At 43.0% G+C, this 23,940-nt stretch overlaps 1 protein-coding gene across 3 annotated transcripts in view; it reads left to right on the forward strand.

Annotated features, from left to right (window-relative positions):
- Positions 1-23,940, forward strand: part of hdac8 (histone deacetylase 8) — a 125,226-nt gene that overhangs the window by 70,170 nt on the left and 31,116 nt on the right. For all 3 annotated transcript variants that reach the window (XM_070883027.1, XM_070883029.1, XM_070883028.1), the window contains exons 6-8: positions 7,216-7,293; positions 7,400-7,508; positions 21,395-21,567. In XM_070883027.1, the coding sequence (XP_070739128.1) occupies positions 7,216-7,293; positions 7,400-7,508; positions 21,395-21,567 (360 nt within the window). The remainder of the gene's footprint in view (positions 1-7,215; positions 7,294-7,399; positions 7,509-21,394; positions 21,568-23,940) is intronic.

The raw sequence follows: 23,940 nt of genomic DNA on the forward strand, positions 1-23,940 counted from the left end.
GATAAATCCCCAGGCCTAGATGAAATGTATCCCAGGCTGTTAAGAAAAGCATAAGAGGAAATAGCAGAGGCTCTGACCACCTTCATTTTCCAATCCTCTCTGGTTACAGGTGTGGTACTGGAGGACTGCTAATGTTGTACCGTTGTTTAAAAAGGGAGTAGACCGAGTAATAACAGGTCAGTCAGCCTAATCTTGGTGGTGGAAAAATTATTGGAAAAAATTCTGAGGGACAGGATGAAGTCAAGGGTTAATCAAGGACAGTCGGCATGAATTTGTTGAGGGAAGTTCGTGTCTGACTAACTTGATTTAATTTTTTGAGGAGATAACAAGGAGGGTCAATGAGAGTAGAACATTTGATGTAATGTATATGGATTTTAGCAAGACTTTTGATAAGGTCCCACATGGCAGACTGGTCATGAAAGTAAAAGCCCATGGGATTCACCGCCAAGTGGCAAATTGGCTCCGAGGCAGGAAGCAAATGGTAATGGTCGATGGGTGTTTTTATGACTGGAAGGTTGTTTCCAATGAGGTTTCACAGGGCTCAGTACTAGGTCCCTTGCTTTTTGTTGAATATATCAATGATTTGGACATGAATGTAGGTGTTATGATTAAAGACATTTGCAGATGATACAAAAATTGGCTATGTGGTTGATAATGAAGAAGAAAGCTATAGACTGCAGGAAGATATCAATGGAGTGGTCAGGTGGGCAGAACAGTGCCAAATGGAATTCAGTCCGAAGAAGTGTGAGGTAATGCATTTGGGAAGGGCTAACAAGGTAAGGGAATACACAATAAATGGTAGGACACTAAGAAGTGTAGTGGAACAGAGTGACCTTGGAGTACATGTCCACAGATCCCTGAAGGTAGCAGGACAGGTAGATAAGGTGGTTAAGAAAGCATATGGGATACTTGCCTTTGTTAGCCGAGGCACAGAATATAAGAGCAGGGAGTCTATGCTTGAACTGTATAAAACACTAGTTAGGCCATAGCTAGAGTACTGCGTGCAGTTCTGGTCACCACATTACAGGAAAGATATGATTGCACTAGAGAGGGTACAGAGGAGATTTACGAGGACTGGCCTGGACTGGAGAATTTTAGCTACAAGGAAAGATTGGATAGACTGGGGTTGGTTTCTTTGGAATAGAGGAGGCTGAGAGGAGACCTAATTAAGGTGTGTAAAATTATGAGGGGCCTAGATAGAATGGATAGGAAGGACCTATTCCCTTTAGCAGAGGGGTCAATAACCAGCGGGCATAGATTTAAAGTAAGTGGTCGAAGTTTAGAGGGGATTTGAGGAGAAATATTCTCACCCAGAGGATGGTGGGGTCTGGAACTCACTCCTGAAAGGGTAATAGAGGCAGAAACCCTCATAGCATTCAAAAAGTACTTGGATATGCACTTGAAATGCCGTAACCTACAAGGCTACGGACCAAGAGCTGAAAGGTGGGATTAGGCTGGATAGCTCTTTGTCAGTCGGCACGGACACAATGGCCGAATGGTCTCCTTCTGTGCTGTAAATTTCTATGATTCTGAGTTCTGACAAATAGAAGCATGGCACATTTGGATTTTTGTGAAATAGAATAAACTATCAAAGATATAAAAGTACACGTTATAAATAAGTGGGGTTTTCTCAATATTCCCAATTTTATCGTCTTTCTTCCCAGTACCTGTTCAAACCTGAATCTCAACTCGATCTTTGAAACACATCAGAAGATGCATATTCCTGAAAAATAGCATGATAGCCTACCTAGGAATTGCTGTGTTTTTGTAAAGTGTACTTCCTGGAGTTTCTTGCTGGGTGGTCATCTGTCTGTCTGAAAGAAATCAGAATTTTTACAAATAATTTAGCAGTTAATGCACTTGAAAAATGTGGTTCACCAGTGTGATCAGTGTCATGATTTATAGCAGTCGGATAGGTTTAATGGGCCCAAGTTTCCATATGATTCGCGCCTGATTTTTAGGAGCAACTGGTGGAGAATGGACTATTTTAGAAATCGCAATTCTCCACATTTTTTTTTCTGCAGTTCTAGTCAGGTAGAACAGTTCTAGTTTAGAACAGAATTTTTTCTTCAAAAGGGGGCGTGTCCGGCCACTGACGCCTGATTTGAAAGTTTCCACAGTGAAAATGTACTCCAAACTAAAGTAGAATGGAGCCAGTGAAGATTTTTGTAGAACTGAAAAAACCTGTTCTACACATTAAAAAATCAGGCGCAGGTTACAAATTAGGCGTCCAGAACCAGGTGGGGGGGAAGGGGGGGGGGAAGGGAACTCATTAAATTCAACAATAAATCCTTATTTATACTTCTACAAATATTATACAAATAAATCCAACCTGAATAAACATTTATAAGCCAAGAAAAGATTAAATAAACCATCTTCCTACCTGTGTGAAAGTGCTTCAGCCAGGGAGAATTCTGCAGCCGTTCGTGCCGCTGAGCGGGAGGGGGGGAGAGAAAGCCGTTCGTGTCGCTGAGCGGGGGGGGGAGGGAGGGAGAGAGAGAGAGGGGGGGGGGGGTGTGGGGAAGGGAGAGGTCAGATCGGATCCAGTCCGGGAGTCGGGTCCAGTGGGGGGGGGCGCGGGTTGGGTCGGGTCAGTCGCGAGGGGGGGAGCAGGTCTCGGGTCGGGGCGGGGGGTGGGGAGCGGGTGTCGGGTTGGGTCTGGTCGGCGGGGGGGGGGGGGAAGCGGGTGTCTGGTCGGCGGGGGGGGGGGGGGGAGGTCTGGTCGGCGGGTGGGGGGGCGGTTGTCGGGGGCTGGGAGCAGGAGTTGGCCGTGGGAGGAGCTTTATTCACGCAGCCCCAGTGAGGCCATTCGGCCAGGGCTAGGGGCTGTGTGCTTCGGGCCCCTTCCACACAGTTCAGCGCCTGGAGCTACTGCACTTGCGTGCTGACTGTAGCGCGCATGTGCAGAGGTCCCGGCACTGTTTTCAGCGCCGGGACCTGGCTCCGCCCCCTCCCCCCACAGCTCGTGCTGGCTGTGCCGAGGGCCAGAGGACCTGTAAGTAGGTGGAGAATACCGAGGATTTTTTTAGGCGCGAAAAACCGGGCGCCCAGCTCGGAGGGGCGCCCGTTTTTTTTTCTTGTGGAAACTTGGGCCCATTAAGACTACTCACATGCACCTGATTCGAATTAGTAGAATTGCTGCTTTATAATTTAGATGCACAGAGCAAACGATGGCACCTAAAGTATTATCAAAAATGAATACCTTAGAAATAAAGAAATTTGTTACTTTTTCAGTTTTCTCTTTTTTTTCTGAATGCAGTGTCCCACATTCGGATACATTCCTTGGGTTTGGAGAGCCCTTTGGTACATCCTCACCCAATTGACTGTTCTTCATCTGTGGGTCTAGACCGCGAGCCTTAGATGTGCCATTGGCATGATTTTAATGCCGTTAACTTAACATAAATAGGTTATTGCAGATGTTAAAATAACCATTCGGAAAATCTGTACTGGCTATTTTACCATGGGAACATCACAGCTGAGACCAGTTAACTCAATGCCACCAAAGGATTGAGCCTAGGACCTTTCTAATCTGTATGGCCCAATACCATATTAGGTGATTCATTTACACACACAGCCATTGGTGGAACTTGTATTGTACACCACACTTATGCTGCATCATCTGAATGTCATCCAGGACCAGTGGCTACCCTGCTGGCTGTTAACAAGACAGCTCTATAGACAGATTACTATTAGTTACGCACATCAAGGCATGTGCATTCATATACATCATTTAGTTTTCATAAATTATAGGCATCAAGAAGCAAATGCCTCTATAGGACCAAGGTGATCTCAACAGTTTATATTGCTGGATTTGCTTGAAATCGGGAGGGCTTCAGGATGTACTATTTACCCTGGCTGTCGGATTTCAGAAGGCCTCAAGTTCAGTCCTAACTCTGATTGTCGGAAGCTTTATTCTGCTAAAAGCAATGTTGAATTAGGCACTACATTTTAATCACTCGCCTATTAGTTTCGGATTTATGCATAAAATGGCTTTATTTCATAAATAGCGATAAACTGAAAATAACCTCAGTTTCACAGAGGATGATCAGAACTGAATGAGCCACAAGGGATGAAGATAATCTAACAGTAAATATAATCTATAATGTAATATCTTGTGTAGTTATATACCATGTGAGTGGGAGGATGTCCTTGCATATAGTTACACCTGTAATAGATCTTGGAAACATTAATCACAAAACACTGGTATCTGAATTTCAGCCAAAAAGACTGCAGAGTTGAACAGGACATGACTTGCCTTCCTAGGCCCTAGAAATGTCGGGATTTAATTCATTTGAAGTTAAGGAGACGCTATTCCTCATTTTTGGCTATACCTGTACTAAATGTATCAAGAATGTATCCTGTTAAACATATTCTTTAGACCTGGGGATGCTCAGAAACTAATGTAAATGTTTCTGGTGATACTGTTATTGGATTGAAGAGTTAATGAACTATAAGGAAAGGGTAGGTAGGGTGTTGTTATATGATCCAAGACCCACAGAGTTATAGCACCCACTCTCACCATCTATATAGTGAGTTTCTGTCTTGGCATTGGGATACTGGATGAGAATTCGAGAGAATCACCTGGTCTGGTTTTGCACATGTCCTTGCTAGAATCACAAGAATGGCATTAGAAGTCTGGAAATAGATGTCTTGCTTTGTTTTTCCTTTGGGAAATGGTGGAAAGCAAAGACAGCTAAAGAAATTAAAGTATCTTAAAAAGTGGGTATAAAATAACAATCAATGGTGAGGTTAATACTGCACAGCTTTAACGTTTTAGAAAATTACCATATCTGATGGAATGTACTGAGAATATGGGACGGGGGAGTTAACTAGCACTGATTTGTATTATATAATGGGCATAGAGTTTCACTGCAGATTATTTCATGATAGACCTACTTTGTGTTGTAATCTATGACTTTATAAGAATATTGGCATGTATTGATGACAATCAGCACACTGATAATTATCATTAACAACGACCGGAACCAATGCTAAATTTGACCAATCGGAATAAACACCACCACTCAACATATAAAGTTAAAACCATGTTATAAAAGATAATCCGAAAATGGAATTCAATCCGGAAAAGTGTGAGGTAGTGCATTTGGGGAGGGGCAACAAGGCAAGGGAATACACAATACATGGGAGGATACTGAGAGGTGTGGAGGAACAGAGGGATCTTAGAGTGTATGTCCACAGATCCATAAAGGTGGCAGGATAGGTCGATAAGGCATACGGAATGCTTTCCTTTATTAGCCGAGGCATAGAATATAAGAGCTGGGAGGTTATGCTAGAACTGAATACAACACTAGTTAGGCCACAGTTTGAGTACTGCGTACTGTTCTGATCAGCACAATACAGGAAAGATGTGATTGCACTAGAGGGTGCGGAGGAAATTTACCAGGATATTGCCAGGACCAGGAAAATTATAGCTATGAGGAAAGACTGGATACGCTGGGGTTGTTTTCTTTGGAACAGAGGAGGCTGAGAGGAGATTTAATTGAGTTGTATAAAATTATGAGGAGCCTAGATAGAGTGGATAGGAAGGTCCTATTTCCCTTAGCAGAGGGGTCAATAACCAGGGTGGAATAGATTTAAAGTAGTTGGTAGAAGGATTAGAGGGGAGATGAGGAAAAAACATTTCACCCAGAGGATGGTGGGGGTCTGGAACTCACTGTCTGAAAGAGTGGTGGAGGCAGAAACCCTCACCACATTAAAAAGTACTCGGATGTGTACTTAAAGAGCCGTGACCTACAGCGCTATGGACCTAGTGCTGGAAGGTGCGATTAGGCTGGGTAGCTCTTTGTTGACCGACGCGGACACGATGGGCTGAATGGCCTCCTTCTGTGTCATAATTTTCTATGATCGGGTAGTGATTTCAATTTTATAATTGATTCTTGGTGTTCAAATGATGGTTGTAAACTTTTTAACTTTGCTTTCATGTTTTGACATCTGACTCCTAAGTCTGTTACTCACTCCTATGAAATAAAGAGGGGGAAAGAAAGATGGGATTAAGAGAGAGAGAGAGATAAGAGACAGAAAGAAAAAGTTAAAAAAAATGTTTATTTTAATTTTTTTTTAAACTCCAACAGTAACTAAAATCTGAAGGAATGAGACTCCACACTTTTAAAAGTAAAGTTTCAGTGCCAGAGAGGTTGTTTGGCAGTAATTAAGACTTATCATGCCGTTAAAAATTCACTTGCACTTGAATGGACAAGCCCTATCTTTTTCTGGCATGTTTAGTGCGTATCTAGTGGGTAAATACCACAACTTCACGCCTTTCCATATGCTTGAATGAGGAATCTCGGCGAGATACCAGAGAACTCGGGACACCAACTTCCTGATTTCTATGTTTAACTGTGCATGTGTTGACAGCAGAGGTTGCTGTCCGAGTTACTCCAAAATAAAGTTGAGTGCTGATAGCCTCACCATTATTCTTATCGCAAAATCTGGGCCATTGAATTACCCTTTAATCTGCTGTTCAAATATAATTTTGTCAATTCTGCAAGACCTGTCACAAGCCATTATTCCTCTAGATACTGCGTCATGTTAATAATACCCCTTGTCCTACAGGATGATGTAGCATGATTTGCAACTTGAAGCATTATTAGAAAATATCCATATGACAAAAGGGGGTCTGCTGGGATACACCACAGTAGTTTAAAACTCTCCCTTTCACTGAACTTATTGTGATTATGTCCTTTATGGACAAAGGGAATGTTTACCATCCTTTATTGTAACATTTCCTTTTGTTGGTTGAACTCCCTTTTTTATCTTGAAGTATTGTCTCTTTTTTTTCTTGGTCTCGTAATGCTACGCAATACCCTTGATCAGGATAGCGAGTCAGTGACCTGTTCCCAGATCTTCAGCAATACTAGCGTAGAACAGGTTTCCAGGAGGTGCAGGGCAATGGCCTGAAGTCATTATCGTTGGAGAAAGATCTGGCTTCCCTCAGCACATCCCCACAACATTATGGCTGAGATGAGTATGTCACTGTGTGAACAAAAACAGGAAAGAAACCAGCATTTTCCTTCCTACTCAATGGTGTAACACGTTGGAAGTCCAGTACTCTGTAACAATCATTTTTGAGACATTTTGAAAAGCTTAGCCTGTATCTATGAAATGCTGAGCAGCCTTTTCTTACAGTCCATGAATCAATAAAGCCAGTATGTCCTAATCAGTGCTGCTATTTCTCTTATTTTTCATTGTCTTCAGGTGTAGAAGATGCATTCAGTTTTACATCAAAAGTAATGACTGTATCTTTTCACAAGTATTCCCCTGGATTCTTCCCAGGTAGGTCTGCTGACTCGTCAGTTCTTCCTTTGGATTGCAGCATTTGTACAATATTTTTTCTCTTTTTTTTCAGCCTTTTTATGATTTCTTGTGGTTATTTCTCAAGGGACAGGTGATGTGACAGATATTGGAATGGGGAAAGGAAGGTATTACACTGTGAATGTCCCATTACAAGATGGCATTCAAGATGTCCGATACTACCAAATATGTGAAAGGTAGGAACTGCTATAGAATTCAGTCAGATCCTGATCAATACAGAACTACTTTCTTGTGAAATATTATGCTTGGATTGGGGTTTCCCGAAAAGTGGTGCAAGCAAAGGCATTCTTGTGACCACTGAGTGATCTTGCCGATTGATGTTGAATTCTGAGCATTTGTGTGCTGTGGATTCACAGTCCCTAGGAACTGCATTGAGATTGCTCAGTCTCATTTTGCATGACATCCTTATAGCCAGTAGACAGAGAAGACTTCAATTTTATTTATCTGGGCGGGATTTCAAACTTGGTCTTGGAGGTGGAAACACAGTATACTCAAACTGCACTCATTAGGTTTTTATCAGTGGCATGATCAGGACCATTTCAAAGTCAGATCATTTCCTCACCAATTTGAAATGAGTGGGTTTGTCATTATTGGGTTTGCACCTCAAAATCTTTTACAACATCATCAGGTAAAATCCTAACTGCCTAGATTCGTCAGTTCCCTAACTTAGAAAATATTCAGCCCTCGCTGTGGTTTGGCACTAAATCAACTTTCTTTTATTCAAGTCCAGCTTTCTGTTGATACTGGCACCAGAAGTTGGCTTTGTTAATATGTAATTGTGAAGACTTGGATATAGCATGATCAGTTTTTAACTTTTGATGTGGTGTCAGTGCAGGCAGTAAATTCCTATTGCAAGCGTTCCATACCATCAAAGATATTGAAGCTTGGTGAGGGTTGGAGTTTAGAGCCTTATTTATTTGTACCACGTCAGGTGTACAAAGGCATCTATTAGCCTGCGCTGTTTCTTAATGGTCTCGGCACAAGTTGTGCATTATGATTATTATGCACTACAAGGGTGGCTCCATTAACGAATAGGCCATTGTTCATTCATTTTCCATTCACTGCTAGTCCTTTATTACAAATGCACTGATTTAGCCTCTGTTGCTTCTGTTTCCATTCCAGCTGTGTAATAGCAAATCTACACATCATGCAATTCCATCAAAAGCTTACATGCAATTCCACTAAAAGTTTAGATTTGTTTTTAAGTATTTTCCCTCTTCCTTTCCTTTAGGTCTTCCTCTGGCACACACCATGGGCCCAATTTTGGCCATGACTTGTATCAATATTTTTGGAGCAAGTTGTTTTTTCTGGCCTAAGTTTAAAAAATTGCATTTTCCCCCCCAAAATTTGCTACAGAGTAAGTCAGTTAAGTATGATTTTTTTTTAGTTTTTTTTTCAAAAGGGGGCGTTCCCAGACACTTACGCCAGTTTTGGCCATTTATGCCACTTGGCCAGCTAAAACTTACTCCAAATCGACTTAGGTCAGCGTTTGTGGCCAGTTCTGAAAAACATTGTGGGCAGTTAAGAATTTGGCTCAGGTTAGTACATTTAAAGCAGCAACACTTACAAAGCACTAAACAAAGCACACAAATAAGCATTCAATAACACATAAAAAATACAGGAAGTTGAGAAGACCTGCACCAAGACTTACTTTTTGGCTTCTGTTTAGTGCTTTGTAATAAGCAATTAGTTAACAAATAAAAAATAGAAGGAAGCTGAGGACTTGCACCAAGACTTACTTTTTGTGGTTTGTTTAGTGCTTTGTAATAAGCAATCAATGAATAACAAATAAAAAATAGAAGTCCTACCTTTATGTCAGAATCAATTTTTTTTAAGTCCCCCCCCCAATCAAAACACTCTTTCTCCCCCTTCCCCCCCCCCAAAAGCTCTCCTCCTCTGCCCCCCCCCCCCTCCCCCCAATCAAAACTCTCAAGCACAACCATCAATAAATAAATAAAATTGAAGTCCTACCTTGGCCCGGGAAGTCAGGTGGCCAGTGCGGGAGGCCACTCGGCTGGGGATAGGGGGCGGCGAAGATTGGGGCTTCTCTTCGGCCGGGGGCAGGGGCTGTGAGCAGCGAGTCTGCTCACAGCCCACAGGACACGCCGGGAGGGCAGGAGGATGCGCGCAGCTGCCGGCAGTGCTTCCTGCGCTGGCCTGTTGCTCCGCCCCCCCACTTCACTAGCTAGGACACCGGAGTCTCGGCAAAGCGGGCAGGATGGGGCCCCTTTTCTTCGGCGCCGTTTCCAGCGCGCAAAGTCGGCGCATTTAATGGGTTGGGGAAAATTGGGTCCCATATCCCTAGTGGACAAGCAACTAGCTCCCAGGCCGCTGCCAATGTTACCAGCTGGATACCAGACATGTGACATTTCTCTTTCCCAATGCAGAAACAACCTGGCTTCTGCTTGGTGTCTATTATTGACACAGTTGAGATCAGCAACTTGCTAAGTAGGGAACAGCAAGCAAGGTGTCCTGCTGCTTCATGACACGGTATGTTGATGCATCAGCAGTGACTGCTCATTCCTGAATTCAAGTTCCACAAGGCAATTGTTCTTCTCTAGGGGATCCTCCTGCACTGGATTGAATTTGCACCTGGCACAGTATAACTCCAGCCTTAGTATCGCACTTCGGCCAGTTCATCCGATTATGCCACTGTTTAAAAAGAATCATTTTAAAACCCAGAAACTGATAGAAGTAAGTACGTTAAAGTTAATCCTATTTATTTTGAAGGCAATGCTGATAGACAGAAGGATTAACAATTCCAAAAAGAGTTTCAAGTTCCACAAGGCAATTGTTTTTCTCCATTAATAAGTCTTGCTGAGATAATTGTTTTCCAAATTCCAATCAACACTCTGCAAATGATGATCAAGATCTGACTGTGTCGTGAGTGGTGTCAAACCTCCAGCTAAAACTATAGATTATTTGTAAAGTAAATAAATGTACTAACACTCAAAGTCCTGCACATATGAAATAAATAGTCTTCTCTATAACTTGCAACATCACTGCTCCGAATTTGTGGGTGAGATGAATCAATGAATATTTTCTCCATCCTCCAGACTAATGTCCAGTATCTACCATTTATTTGTGAAACTGGGAATTTCAGTCAATAATAGTGATTTTTTTTTTTGCTAATGTGCATATTGATTTTTCATTGTCAACCAACTAAAAATTATACGGGGTGACGGTTAACAAAATATTCAATGCCGTACAATTTCAAATGGGTAATTCTCTGTAGTTCTAAAATGTTGACAATTTACCGTTGTCATAGCCAAAGAGTATGGAGATAAAATTGGGCTTGGTATCACCTGTTTTTTGGGCACTACCAGTCCCCTTCGGGTTCCAAAATGGCATCCACACTCCTTGTGTCGGGTGCCATGTTGGTAAATGGGTTAACGCGTGTGCACTTAACGTCCACCAAAGGTATGCAGAGCAGGCAGATCATGACGTCCGTCAGCATGCAGTGCTGCTTTGACGCCAGCGCTGCCATTTTGGAACTCCAGCCGATGCCCTCTCTTAAACTTGCACAGCTGCACACGACTTTAAGCAGTATGAAGGACACCCCACTAGCACAATTTAAAGGCATCATTTTCTACTTGCAGGTTCATTTGCTGTTTTATTTCTTCTGACTGTTGCTACAATTCTACATGTTTTTGGTGCTTTCCATAGTTGTTTCAAAAGTCTATAGTGAGTGGTGAGGCAGATGCTAAACTACTTTTTGTTGACTTCAAGGCTTCTGCACAAACCAATTGCTCCCAAATATGGGTGCACTAGTAGGCTTTCCTCTTGAAATCAAGCATAACTGGGAGAATGAGCAGAGGTCACACAGAGCAGGACAAGCTGCTGACAGTGGGAGAAGGAAGGGGAGAAGGGCTCTCAGCAGGAGGCTATATCTGTCTAGGCTGTTCAGGGAGCAATTCTCCCACCTGAACCTCAGCGACGACCAATGTTGGTGATGTCTGCGCTTTACTAAGCAGGTTGTTTCTGAAATCTTCTAACTGCAGCCACAACTCTAACCTCAGAGCAGAGCAAGGACTGCATTGCCAGTGGCTGTGAAGGTGACCGTGGCAATGAACTTTTATGCATCTGGCTCTTTCCAGCTGGTGCTGGAGATATTACAACATCTCAAAATTTGCAATGCACTGTTGCAAAGGGAGGTCACTGAGTCTGTCTATTCAAAGAGAAATAACTTCATTTCATTCTCTCTTGCAAAGAGAAGTGGGCAAAGTGAGCGCAAGGATTGCCGGCTTCCTCCTGGTGTATGGTGCCATTAACTGCACACACATTGTTTTCTGTGCACCTCATGTCAACTCTGTTATGTACCTGAATCGAAAGAGATTCCACTCTCTCAATGTGCAGCTGGTGTGTGACCAGAGGCAGTGCATCATGCAGGTCAATGCTTATTTTCCTAAGCAGTCATGATGTGATCATTCTGCGGCAGTCCGCTGTGCCAGCAGTATTTCAGCCACCGTGGCAAACCAAAGGGTGACTACTGGGCAACGAGATCTATCCACTGATGACATGGCTCATGATTCTAGTTCACAACCTACGCACATGTGCACAGCTTGCATACAATGAGAGCCATGCTGCCACAAGAAATCTGATAGAGCAGACCATTGGTGTACTGAAGCAATGATTTCTCTACCTGGACTGCTCTGGGGGAGCCTTGCAGTATTCGGCTGAGTGAGTCTCATGATTTGTGGTGGTATGCTGCACAACCTTGTCCTGAGGGAACAGCCCTTGCCACTACTTAACAGGCGAGAAGCTCAGGGGCATGAGGAGGAGGAAGAGGAAGGGAGCCTGCAACCCAGACAGTCCTTCTCTGCCCAGGCTGTACACGAAAGACTAATTCAAGTGTGATACCAGTAACCTCAATCCCAATTCTCCATTCACCAACAGTCCCACATTCCTTACCTTCCCTCTCACTGATCATCACATTGTCCTCTTGGTCACAATCCAAAAATAAAAGCCAACACAAAATACACATTCCAAACCAAATTTATAACTTAAATCATACCATATTGCATACAAAATTAAACCAGTCACCCTTGTGCATTCCCTTAGTGGCTGTCTTCAATGTGCCTTTGGATATCCTAGTGCTCTTACAAAGTGCTACATCAGTGGCGGCGGCATGGGTGGTGGAAGGCTGCTGACTTTCAATGGAGGAGACGAGATGGTTATGGAGAACAACCTTGAGCAGTTCTGGGCCTAGAGGGCCCAGCTTCAGACTGCACCTCTGCATGTGCTGCAGAAGTCTGGGTAGACTGACAGGCAACAGTGTGGGCACAAGTGGAGTGCCTCTGGTGAATTGAGCAGTGGCTGAGGCTAGTAGTGTAATTGGTAGGTTATGGCATTTGAAGATGCATTCACTGACCGTGACCACTTTTGTGAGTTCATTAAACTTCTTGCGGCACTGCCTCCAGGTCTTTGGGGCTAAACTCCTGGCATTGACCTCCGCAGCTATCTGTTCCCACTGCCTTCTCAGAGTGTGTCTGGAGGGCTTCCTGGTCCTCTCCGGATACAGGACATCTCTCCTCCTTTCCACCTCCCCCACCAAAACCTCCAGTGCAGCATCCGAAAACCTTGGTGCACACTCTCTTCCATGGTCAGCCATTGTTGATTGTTGCACAGCACACTATTCCCAATGATCTCAGCACTTGCAGCAGCCACACTGCATCTTTCCTTTAAGAGGTGCAGGTTAGCTTTAAGTAGTGCTCGGAAGTAATGATATTGAGCCTCCTGCTGATGCATGCATTAGAATGATATTGCCAGCGGAAATAGATGAGATGCTACCGACAAAAACTTGCATCTATATAGTGCCTTTAACGTAGTAAAACATCCCAAGGTGCTTCACAGGAGTGTAATCAGACAAAAATTGACACCAAGCTAAATAAGGAAATATTAGGATGGGTGACTAAAAGCTTGGTCAAAGAGGTAGGTTTTAAGGAGCATCTTAAAGGAGGAGAGAGAGGTAGAGTAGCCTAGAGAGAGAATTCCAGAGCATAGGGCCTCAACGGCTGAACGCACTGCCGCCTATGGTGAGGCGAAGGAAGTGGGAATGCACAGGTGCCAGATTTGGAGGCACATAGAGTTCTCGGAGGGTTGTAGGGATGGAGGAGCTTGGAGATGGGGAAGGGATTTGAACACGAGGATGAGAATTTTAAGATCGAGGACCAGGAATCAATGTAGATTAAAGCATGGGAGATATTGCTCATTTGTTTCATAAGCACCCTCGACCCCTTAAAAATTTTTTTCCAGAAATAGAAAGAAAGCAAAAGGTTGCTAGTGAATAATAATGGTTATTCATGAGATAGTAGCAGTGGTGCAAGTCCCTTCCTGAGGAAATCTGCAGTGCATGGCTTTTGCTTTTTCTTTGAACAAGTCCCATCAATGGCTGGTGAGTAGAAATGTCATTAAACTGCAAGATTTTTTTCCCCTTAAGGAAAACCCTCTTTGTGGGAAAAAATAATTCCCACCATTTTGACAAGCCCTGAAGAAGTTAATAGCACTGCTTGAAAATCTTGATCCTTTAAAGTGGAGCTCACTCCAACAAAGAAACTGTTCATTTTTTTCCACACGCTTTTTTTGTGACGGGTGACGAGGAATGAGACTATTAATAACAAATAAATGAGCTGGGTTATCTAGTGTCTACTGAATAGCTGCCTTGTAACAGCCAATGCATCAGTGACTGTTTACAAGGATAATAGAGTGAAACAGCTGTGGAGATACCATGTTGTGCTTGAGTAGGCTTTTACAATGTGTCACTAGCTGCCTGGCCGTTTGTTCGCGACTACCTCGAGCCCTACAGCCCTGTTACACAACCCAATAAATGGATGTTACTAAGCATTTCCAGCTGTACCTCATGAGTGTCTTAATTTTATTTTTGTAATTATTTATGTACTCATGGTCATTTGCTAGTTCTGTGTCTTTGGCTTGCAATGCTGTTATTTTAGTTGAGAAGGAAAATCAAGTTTTTATTCAGATGTCTATACCATATAATTTCCCTTTGTGCTAGTCTCCCTTTAAATAATCTCTGATAGTAAATTGCCCTGGCAGAGTGTTTGGAATGAGCCTCTTCATGCAGAGTGCCAAACCGGTTTGCACAGCCGTCCATAATTGAAATGAGACCCCAAATTGTGGGGCTTTAAGGGAGATTGTTGCTCGAGTGCAGTGTTGTAATTAGTATAGTCTATTTTACCTCCGCTGTGGTCCTTCATTGTAGCACATTGTGCAGCCAGGATCAGGGACTATGCATTGAGTGATCAACACAAAGACTGGGGCATTAGAGGCCTGAGCTGCTACACAAGAGTCATCAGAGGCACGGTGGGTGCTAACAGAAGTATCAAAAACATGGAATAGTGGGGGGATCGGAAGCAAGTTGAAAGCAAGAGGAGGAGCAGTCAGAGCCAGAAACATAAGGAGGGAGGATCAAAGTTATTGAAAGAGATGGGATAGGAAAAGATAAAAAAACTGCTCTCTATCATTATTGGTTATTTTCCCCAGTGGATCAAACTTATCTTCTGGTACAAAAATATATATGTACAGCCCAATCACTAACAGAAAGACAGGTTTGAACCCTAAGCTTTAATTAAGAATGTTTCAACATTAAACAATGGGATTTATTCTTTGTTAATTCTGCTTGTAAAACTTATTGAGCACTTGCCCAAAGGGTTGGGGAGAATAGGTTCAGAAACATTGGCATCTGGGTAAAATGAAGGGATTATGAGTGCAGCTATTGGTTAAGCTACATTGATAGTCAGTGGACATACTGGAACCTCCTGGAGATAAATATTGTCAATAATACTTGCCCAAAGTTGCTAATGTGTAATTAAACATGGAGCTGGATTTTCGGCTTTGATGATTTCGGAGCGGTAATGGCGGCGGGACAGTAAAGTTTGCGCCCAGGAACAGTTTGCGCCTCAGTAAGTAAAATTGGGCAGCTGGGCCTTGAGTCAGGGGGCGCAGTGCTAAGGGAGGCATTGTACACCTCATAAAACATTGTGCACGTCACCACAACATAAATCGCAAACAAAATTAAAAGAAAAAACAATCGCACTTACCCTTTCTGCAGTCAATACCTTTGGCAATCCCAGGCGCGGGGTTGTTGGAGACTGACCACCCGCCCAGAAGACCTCACCGCCGCCACTCTGAGGCAAAAAACAGACACAGAAGACCCGAAAATCCGCCCCATAGTCTTTTAAAATCTACTTTTTAAAACCGCCACATTACATGGCTCCTCCTCAGAGATCTATGTTCATTCATTTTATGATATGAATGCCTGTGAGTGCTTTACGATGAGGGGATCTCCTTGTAAGTGTCTCTGGATCACATCACTGTTGCTATGGCTGGGATAGTGCTTGGAGATCTAGGGAAATGTAAATTATCTCATAAAACAGCATCTCACTATTAACAAAGTCTAGAAATTACTATTGACAATATTATATGGCAGTCTTCTGTTTTTTTTTTACTTTAATGGAGGCATTGACCCTTTAAAGAGTTTAACGTGCATTAAGTGATTATGCTAGTATTGCAAATCATAATTTGTAGGCTAACCACTCAACAGATATTAGATGAAAAATAAAGTGCTTGTAATCGCCCTTTGAGCAGGTTGATCCTACTGACAGTAATGACGGGAAGTGTATGTGCTGGAAAAGATTTCCTTTACTGTACATCACTCTAACAATGAATGGAGGGCTACATAGAGAAGCACTGTAAATGGGGGCCTTTCTTGAATGTATATTTTCAGTTTAAAAAAGAGAGTAGTCTAGCAATATTTAGTAGTTTCAATTTCTATTAGTGACACCCCCTTGAGTTCCTATTTCTTCCAAGCCTATTTTATATCAGTCATTATATGTTCGTGTCACTGTTGGGTGAATTCAGCCACATAATTGCTGTAGAATCTCACACACAGACCTGACCCAAAACTGTACCGTTCAGGAACTACTTTCATATCATAAGTTTAGTTGCAATATTAACATGATGTCTAGCCAATGAGCATCACTATATATGGGGCCAGTATATCAATATTTAGTTTAATTCAGTAATTGTTAATATTTAGCTAATTGCAGTAATGTAGCCCTTTCTAAAGTGAGTGCCTTCAGACAGATAACGCAGTCTCAGCAATTCAGTGTATGTTTTGGAGTGTAAGGAATACCCTGTTTTGAAGCACTGCAGCCTCCTGTCAGAAATAGCGAACCGTTACAAAGAATCATGAGTTTCAATATCTTTTTTATTTATTTCTGTCAATTTTATTTTAAATATTTTTGTTTAACCAGTGAGTGATGATGACCCTACTGGCCTGTTGGGAGTCACTGAGCCGAACAGCGAAGTGAGCTGAAATAATGAGTTGAACATCTGCCACATTGAGCAGAACTGAATCAGATTGGAGCTTCTGAGACTGGTGTCAGAATCAGGAAGGATGCTGATCTGTGCTTGTACAAAGGCAATCACTTCAAACAGCCACCAATTCAGTTAAACAGATGTGAGATCGAACCTTGCAGGGGTAGCACACCTGATGGCAGGAGTATTTGTAAATTGTCTTTATACTCCTGAGTTTGCATAAGGTAAATTAAGTAACACACTGTCTGATCAGTGAAGTTACTGCTGCAGTAACATCCATTGAATGCTCGCCAATGGTCTGAAGCCTTTATTCTAACAATCTCTGCCTTCACCCTTGCTAATAAATGACTTCAGGGTGCTTAAATATAATGAAAGATGGGTGCTCGATGTGAACAATCAGGTTTCATGTGTGTTCCAGCCTACAGTACATAGAACAACAGATGGAGAATCCTGAGAAGATACTGTATAGATTGAGCCACACTACTATGACAGGAGCCAGAATGTTGATTTCCTTCACTGGATTTCAGAGAACTATAAATATGATCAAATAATCCCATTTTGACTGAGAATTAGTTACTCGACTAAATGCAACTTCTTCTGGAATCCATTTCCAGAATTATATTGCAGACAGTTTTGGTTTGAATCCCAGTGTGGGTGGACATCTTTTGCACTAAATTGCAGACAAAAGGTAATTTTATTGAGGGTTGATGTTTCGCAAAATTAACCTTGTTGCTAAGAGCACCAACAACCCAGTGAATTTGTACCAGGATGTCAGCATGTGTGTGTGGAGCACTTGTGCTAAAGAAAAGACTATTCATAACCGAGGTGATGGCCTGCTGAGACAATAAGCATGGCCTACCCTGTTGAAATTAAAGACTGCAGCACAGGCTGAAGTGATAAATCTCCACTAGAAGAAGAAAGAGAGTGGAAAAGTGCTTCTCGTTGCTGGGATCACACCATGAGTAATGCAGTGTGTTGGACATTAACATGTTGTGCCACAGAAGGTTAGGGCATGCATTTGTGGCGGGTGAGTTGTCAGTCTCGACTGATATAGTGAAGAAATGTGGAGCAGAGGCCAGGGACTGCCACAGATGGAGCAAGAGTCATAGTTGGACTCCTCTCGCATGATCAGTTTGAGTGGAATTAATGGAGACCTTGATGGTGTTGTAGAATGGTGAGATCAAATTACGGAATTGGGGAAAATAATTTTAAAATGGGAATGTTATCCTCACCAATAGAGATAAATAGGCAGTACTTTTAACTGAATACAGGTGTTTTTCCCAACCCTTTAACAGAGCTTTGGAATAAATAAAACCAAAACTCAGTAGGGTAGTCAGTTCCACCCGATAAACTGAGCATAATCAATTAGAAAATAGGGCAAAGATCCGTTGCACTAAATCTCCGACATATCGCCCAGTCAAATGTTGTGATAGGATTTTTCAATGGCACTGTTTTCAGGAGAATTCATGCATATCACCCAAAATGAAATAAATATATTTACCAAAAATACAGAGTCTGAGCTTGCGCATTCTGTTACTCGATGACCACAGAAAGTGTCTGGAGGATGGAGATTTGTGAGGGTATGAATCATTGAATCGAGCTAAGAGAGTGCTGATTAGATTGGGAGATAGGTGAGGGTTAACATTGAAGGGTTTAAAAAGAGCATTTGGCCTTTGTACGAGGATGGCATTTGGTGTTTTTCGTTTTGTATTTTTAAAAAAATTTAAAAACAACATTTTCTAAGAACTTTTTGGCATCTGTTAGGAGTTGTCTGTGCTTTGCGATGTAATCTGTGGGGTTCCTCATGGTATAGAATGATGCACGAAACTGATTCTCCCCTATCTCCCAACCTAACCTCCTCTCAACCTAGCATGCATTGGTTTTCAAAATTTTCTGTGTGGCAGACCCCTGCAAATGTTGACACACTCGTGGGGACCCCTCTGTGCTAACCTGAAAAGTAATGTTAGCTATTCAAAGTAAAATAGTCTTTGCAGAAGATGCATTCTTTTGGCCTATAGCAACAGAAATAACATTCTGCTAAATCCACAAATTATAGAAAAATCCGATGAGACAGAGAAACCTGATTTCTTTTACTCTCTGGGATCATCTCTGAAATCCCAGTTTGAAAACATATGCTCTGATAAGTTTAAAGTTTTGAGACAACACTTAACTTTTAAATGCCTGTGAATAGTAATATATTGCTAACCTCAAACAGTATTCAATACTGTTAGGCTTGTGAATAGTGTTTTTTTTTAAATCTTCCCCCCTCCCCCTTTTCCTTTGGGGCTTCGTCCATTATACTGTGGCTGACGAGGCAAATGGACACCTTCCCCCAGACCTCCCAATATTGCTGCGTAATCAATTTCAAGGAGGTAAGTGAGAATGCTGAGGAGCAACTGGGTCCCATCTCTATTATCCCCTGCCCCAGCCCAAGGTTGGCAAACCCATTGTAGTGAGCACCAGGAGCATTCATATCATCACCAGTCAACAACAGGACACTGCTCTAAAATCAAACTTTACTGCAGCATCTAATTATATTTTTAAATATATGTTTAAAGGGCTTGACAGGGTAGATGCAGGGAGGATGTTTCCCCTGGCTGGGGAGTCTAGAACCAGGGGTCACAGTCTCAGAATAAGGGGTCGGCCATTTAGGACTAAGATGAGGGGAAATTTCTTCACTCAGAGGATGATGAATCTTTGGAATTCTCAGCCATAGGGCTATGGATGCTAAGTCTTTGAGTATATTCAAGACAAAGATCGATTTGTGACTATTAAGGGAATCGAGAGATATGAGGATTGTGCAGGAAAGTGCTGAGGTAGCAGATCAGCCATGATATTAAATGGCAGAGCAGGGACCAAATAGCCTACTCCTGCTCCTAATTCTTATGTTTGGCGAGATGATATTTTTGTTTAAATAGTCAATGTTAATGTTGTCATCAAGGTTAGAGGAATTACTGAGCCAAATTAATGTGTATTAAAACAGTATAATTGATTATCTGATTCACTGCTGTTAATCCCATTCCCTTGTACAGTTAGGCTCAATGACTCCAGGCAGCCAGCAGCTTGTAACAATGAGTCTTGCCATCAGGCATATTCACTGGGCTAGTGACTGGATCTCTGTTTATGTTAATCCAGCACTCTTGCACTGTAATACTTCTCAGTCAGAACCCTGTGTTGATGACTGAATCTGTACAGATGTTACTCCAGTTGCCTTGAGCTATCAGACTCAGCAATTACTTGCAACCAGCACCCTATGTTAATGACTCTCTTGACTGATAATTTAACTGTCATACACTGTCAGCACTGATAATTGCTTCCAGCCACTTATATTGATATTCAAATACATTCACAGTCAACAGGATTTTGAAAATATTTTGTTTTGTTAATAGGATTTCCTATTGATGAGACACATTCTTGAAGAATTTGAGTTAGTTGGGAATATTGAGGGTTAAGCATACAAAAACGTTGAGCTTTTTTTGAATCTGAAGAAGTACTTGTTCCAACAATAGAATTCATAGTGATGTATTTTGCTTATTTAATACTGCTTTAATTATGGTTTTGTAATATTAAACATTGAGATCCTTTACAAACTATATCTATGATGAAAAAGATATGTGGAAGCTGTAACCAATTAGTCCTCAAAGGAGAAATAGCTGCATTTTACTTTGGTACTGAGAGGGACTGTGATAACTCGCTCCAGGTGCCAGCCTGGGGATGGTAGGTTTACTCCAGTTAACCATTTAAAGAAATAAATCTGACCATCACAACCCGACACAAACTTTAACATTATTTTGTTTGATTTTATTTAATTTCTATGTACTTATTTATACCTGTGCCAATTTAGGAATACTGGATTTATGAAAATATTTTTCTATATTCAGTAATTTAATCGTGCACCTGAAGACAACTAACAAGCAGATGTTTTACGTTTTTGACCCTGATGGTTGGTGGGAGCACAAAGACTGAGTGAACCAACAGGCAAGGCACAGAATAGGTTCTAGGAACCATGGCTCGCTAAGTTATGTTTGATGTTGTGCTCAAACATTTGCAAAGAAAGGATAGCATTCCACGTGGTAACACAGTGTAAGTGAGGCTGGAGAAGTGGCATATGAAGCTGAGTTGTGACTCTTGAGTAGACCTCTTTGGATTGATATAGAATGTTAAGGAGTTCATGCAGCTTGTGTGTTCAGGCAATTGAACACTGGAGATTTTTTTGAAGAGAATAACTTGCATGAGAGTTATACAACTGAGTTTCGTTTGCCAAGATATAGCACCATGGAGCTGGAGGACATGGGATTGTTGCTACTATTTCCAGTCTTCATGCAATTTGAAGGTCATTTCCTTGAAGAGAATGGCATAAGAGGAAAATCATGTGGAAAATCTTCTTGGGAAGTTTCATGAGAGCATTCCATCAGCCAATTCAAGAGTCAAATAATGGATGACTGGAACAGGTTTCCATACCTCCTTGATTGCATGGAGGACGGCATATGATGGATAAGTAATGAGTCAATAAGGAATAGCCTTGGTGTTAGACTGACATTTTTTAATGCATTCTCGGGAAGTGGGCATCGCTGGCAAGGCCGGCATTTGTTGCCCATCCTTATATGGTCTTGTGGAGTAGGACTGATGATGAGGAATTCACTAAATATGATTATCCTGTGATGCCAACTGCAGCAAATAACTGTTGGCCAGTAACATCTATTTACTTATTTTGTTTCCTCCCTAGCGTGTTGAAAGAGGTATATGCATCATTTAATCCTGAAGCAGTGGTCTGCCAGCTAGGAGCAGACACTATTGCTGGAGACCCAATGTGCTCCTTTAATATGACACCAGTGGGAGTGGGAAAGTGCCTGCGTTACATTCTGAACTGGGAACTCCCAACTCTGGTCTTGGGAGGAGGTGAGTCCATCTGTCTTTTGTTGCAACATGTTCTTTAATAAATATAGAGGTGATTGATAACTGCAAATAGAAAAGTAATTAGTGTATTGGCCAGTTGCAAATTGGCTGTAAAAAGGAGTATATTGCTGTGTTTTACAAATAATTGAACATAGTTTTGCATTTAGGAGTGTTTTTTTTTTAAAGCAAGAGCACCTTAGTAATTGTGTAAGTAAATGCATCACATGGTGTGGTACGGAAGTATACTGACCAGGAAGGTCCAGAATACATTCCTAGTCTGTACTGAATTAACTGATTTTAGTTGGAGCAGTGGTGGGGGGTGGTTCCAGCAATTTTGGTCAATATCCTTGAGTTAGGGAAGTAAGAAAGCTAGGGTTCCCACTCCATATTCCTAGCAGTGATACCTTCTGGAAGTCTGCAAATAGGGGTGTCACGTAAGGGGAGGATTTGAGTTCATCTATGATCCAATCACAGTTAAATAAAATAAATAGTTTTGAAAGGGAGGGATTGGAAAAAGACCGTCACAGTATGTACCCCACCATTTACTTATGGGATCCGAGTTCAAATCCATCCCAGACTGATGGAATGAAACCCTCCCTTCTCTGTTTGCTGTAAGCATTCTCCATAAAATGAAACAGTGCAGTTTCAGCTCAGATTTTAATGGGTATGTGCTACAGTACCAACTGCCCAGATTGGCACTAGATTATTGATTTAGTTGAAAGGATTGGCATGGGAAATGGAAATATCACACTGGAGCAGGCTATGATCCGAGGCTGTGATGAGAAACTTCATAGCAGTTGGTTACAAAGCAGCACTGGAAGAGACCTTGGGGTCAACTTTTGGTCTGAGTTGCTCCTATTTTTTTTGGAGCAACTGGTTTAGAATGGAGTATCTTAGAAATTGCAATTCTCGGCATTTAGTTTGCTCCAGTTCGAGTCAGTTGGAACAGATTTTTTTTCAAAAGGCGGCGTGTCCGGCCACTTATGCCTGTTTTGCAAGTTTAGGCAGGGAAAACTTACTCCAAACTAACTTAGAATGGAGTAAGTGTAGATTTTTGTATGCTCAGAAAAACCTTGCCTACACTTAGAAAATCAGGCGGAAGGAAGAGAGATGGGGGAAGGGAAGTTTACAAACATGAAACACATCATTTTTATTATTGATGATGGCTCTTTATTTGTAAACAATAAATTAATAAATCAACCAATAAATCAATCAAAAAATAATTAAAAATTAAATTTTTAAAAAAATCAATAAATAAAAAATTAAGTTTCTACTCACCGACTGCATCACCAGGAGCCCCCCAACAGCGTGCTGGGATGGGGCCCCCCAATGTGTGTCTCTTTGTCAGTGTTTCTCTCTCTCTCTGTCTGTCAGTGTCTGTGTTTGACAGGGAGGGGAGGGGGGGAGAGGAGGCTAGAGGGGGAGGGAGGGAGTGGAGAGGAGGGGGGGAGAGGAGGGAGGCAGGGAGGGGGGTAGAGGAGGGGAGAGGGGTGGGGAGAGGAGAGGGGAGGGTTAGGACAGGAGAGCAGGAGGAGGAGCAGGTAGAGGGGGGAAAGGAGAGGGGGAGAGAGGAGAGAGAGGAGAAGGGTAGGGAGGGAGGGAGAGGAGTGGAGGAGGAGAGGAGAGCAGGAGGAGGAGCAGGTAGAGGGGGAGAGGGAGGGGGGAGAGGAGAGCGAGGAGAAGGGTAGGGAGGGAGGGGGGGAGAGGAGAGAGAGGAGAGGGGTATGGAGGGAGCGGGAGGAGTGGAGGAGAAGGGGGAGAGGAGAGGAGGATGGGGGGAGAGGAGAGGAGGATGGGGGGAGAGGAGAGGAGGATGGGGGGAGAGGAGAGGAGGATGGGGGGAGAGGAGAGGAGGAGGGGGGGGAGAGGAGGGGAGGGGGAAGAGGAGGGGGGGGTGGGAAGAGGAGAGGGGGGGGGGGGGGAGGGGAGAGGGAGGGGGGAGGCTGAACAGGCCCGGCCAACGAGAAGAAGCCGGGCTGAAGACTTCGGGCTGGGCCCGCTCTCAGCAAGATGCCGGGCAGGCGGGCCCCTCCGAAGACGTGAAGAGGAAGTGGACCGGAGCTGAAAGCGGGGGGGCGGGTGGGTTTGGCTGGCAGGCAGCAGAGCGGGGGCGGCAGGTAGCGGAGCGGGAGCTGGTGGGTGGTGGCAAGCAGCGGAGCTGAGGGGGGAGGGGGGGCGGGCAGCGGAGCGGGAGCTGGGAGGGGGGGGGGGGGAGGGGGCAGCGGCCGGATAGAGCCACAGGGAGCGGGAGCTGAACAGGGAAGGAGCCACAGCCAGAGCAGGAGCTGGAGGAGGGAGGTGCAGTCCGTCCTTCGCCGCCCTAGTGAGCCCATTCGGCCAGGGCTATGGGTGGTGTGCTTTGGGCCCCATCCACAC

The sequence above is a fragment of the Pristiophorus japonicus genome, chromosome 6 (genome assembly GCF_044704955.1).
Source record: "Pristiophorus japonicus isolate sPriJap1 chromosome 6, sPriJap1.hap1, whole genome shotgun sequence".
Lineage (NCBI taxonomy): Eukaryota > Metazoa > Chordata > Chondrichthyes > Pristiophoridae > Pristiophorus > Pristiophorus japonicus.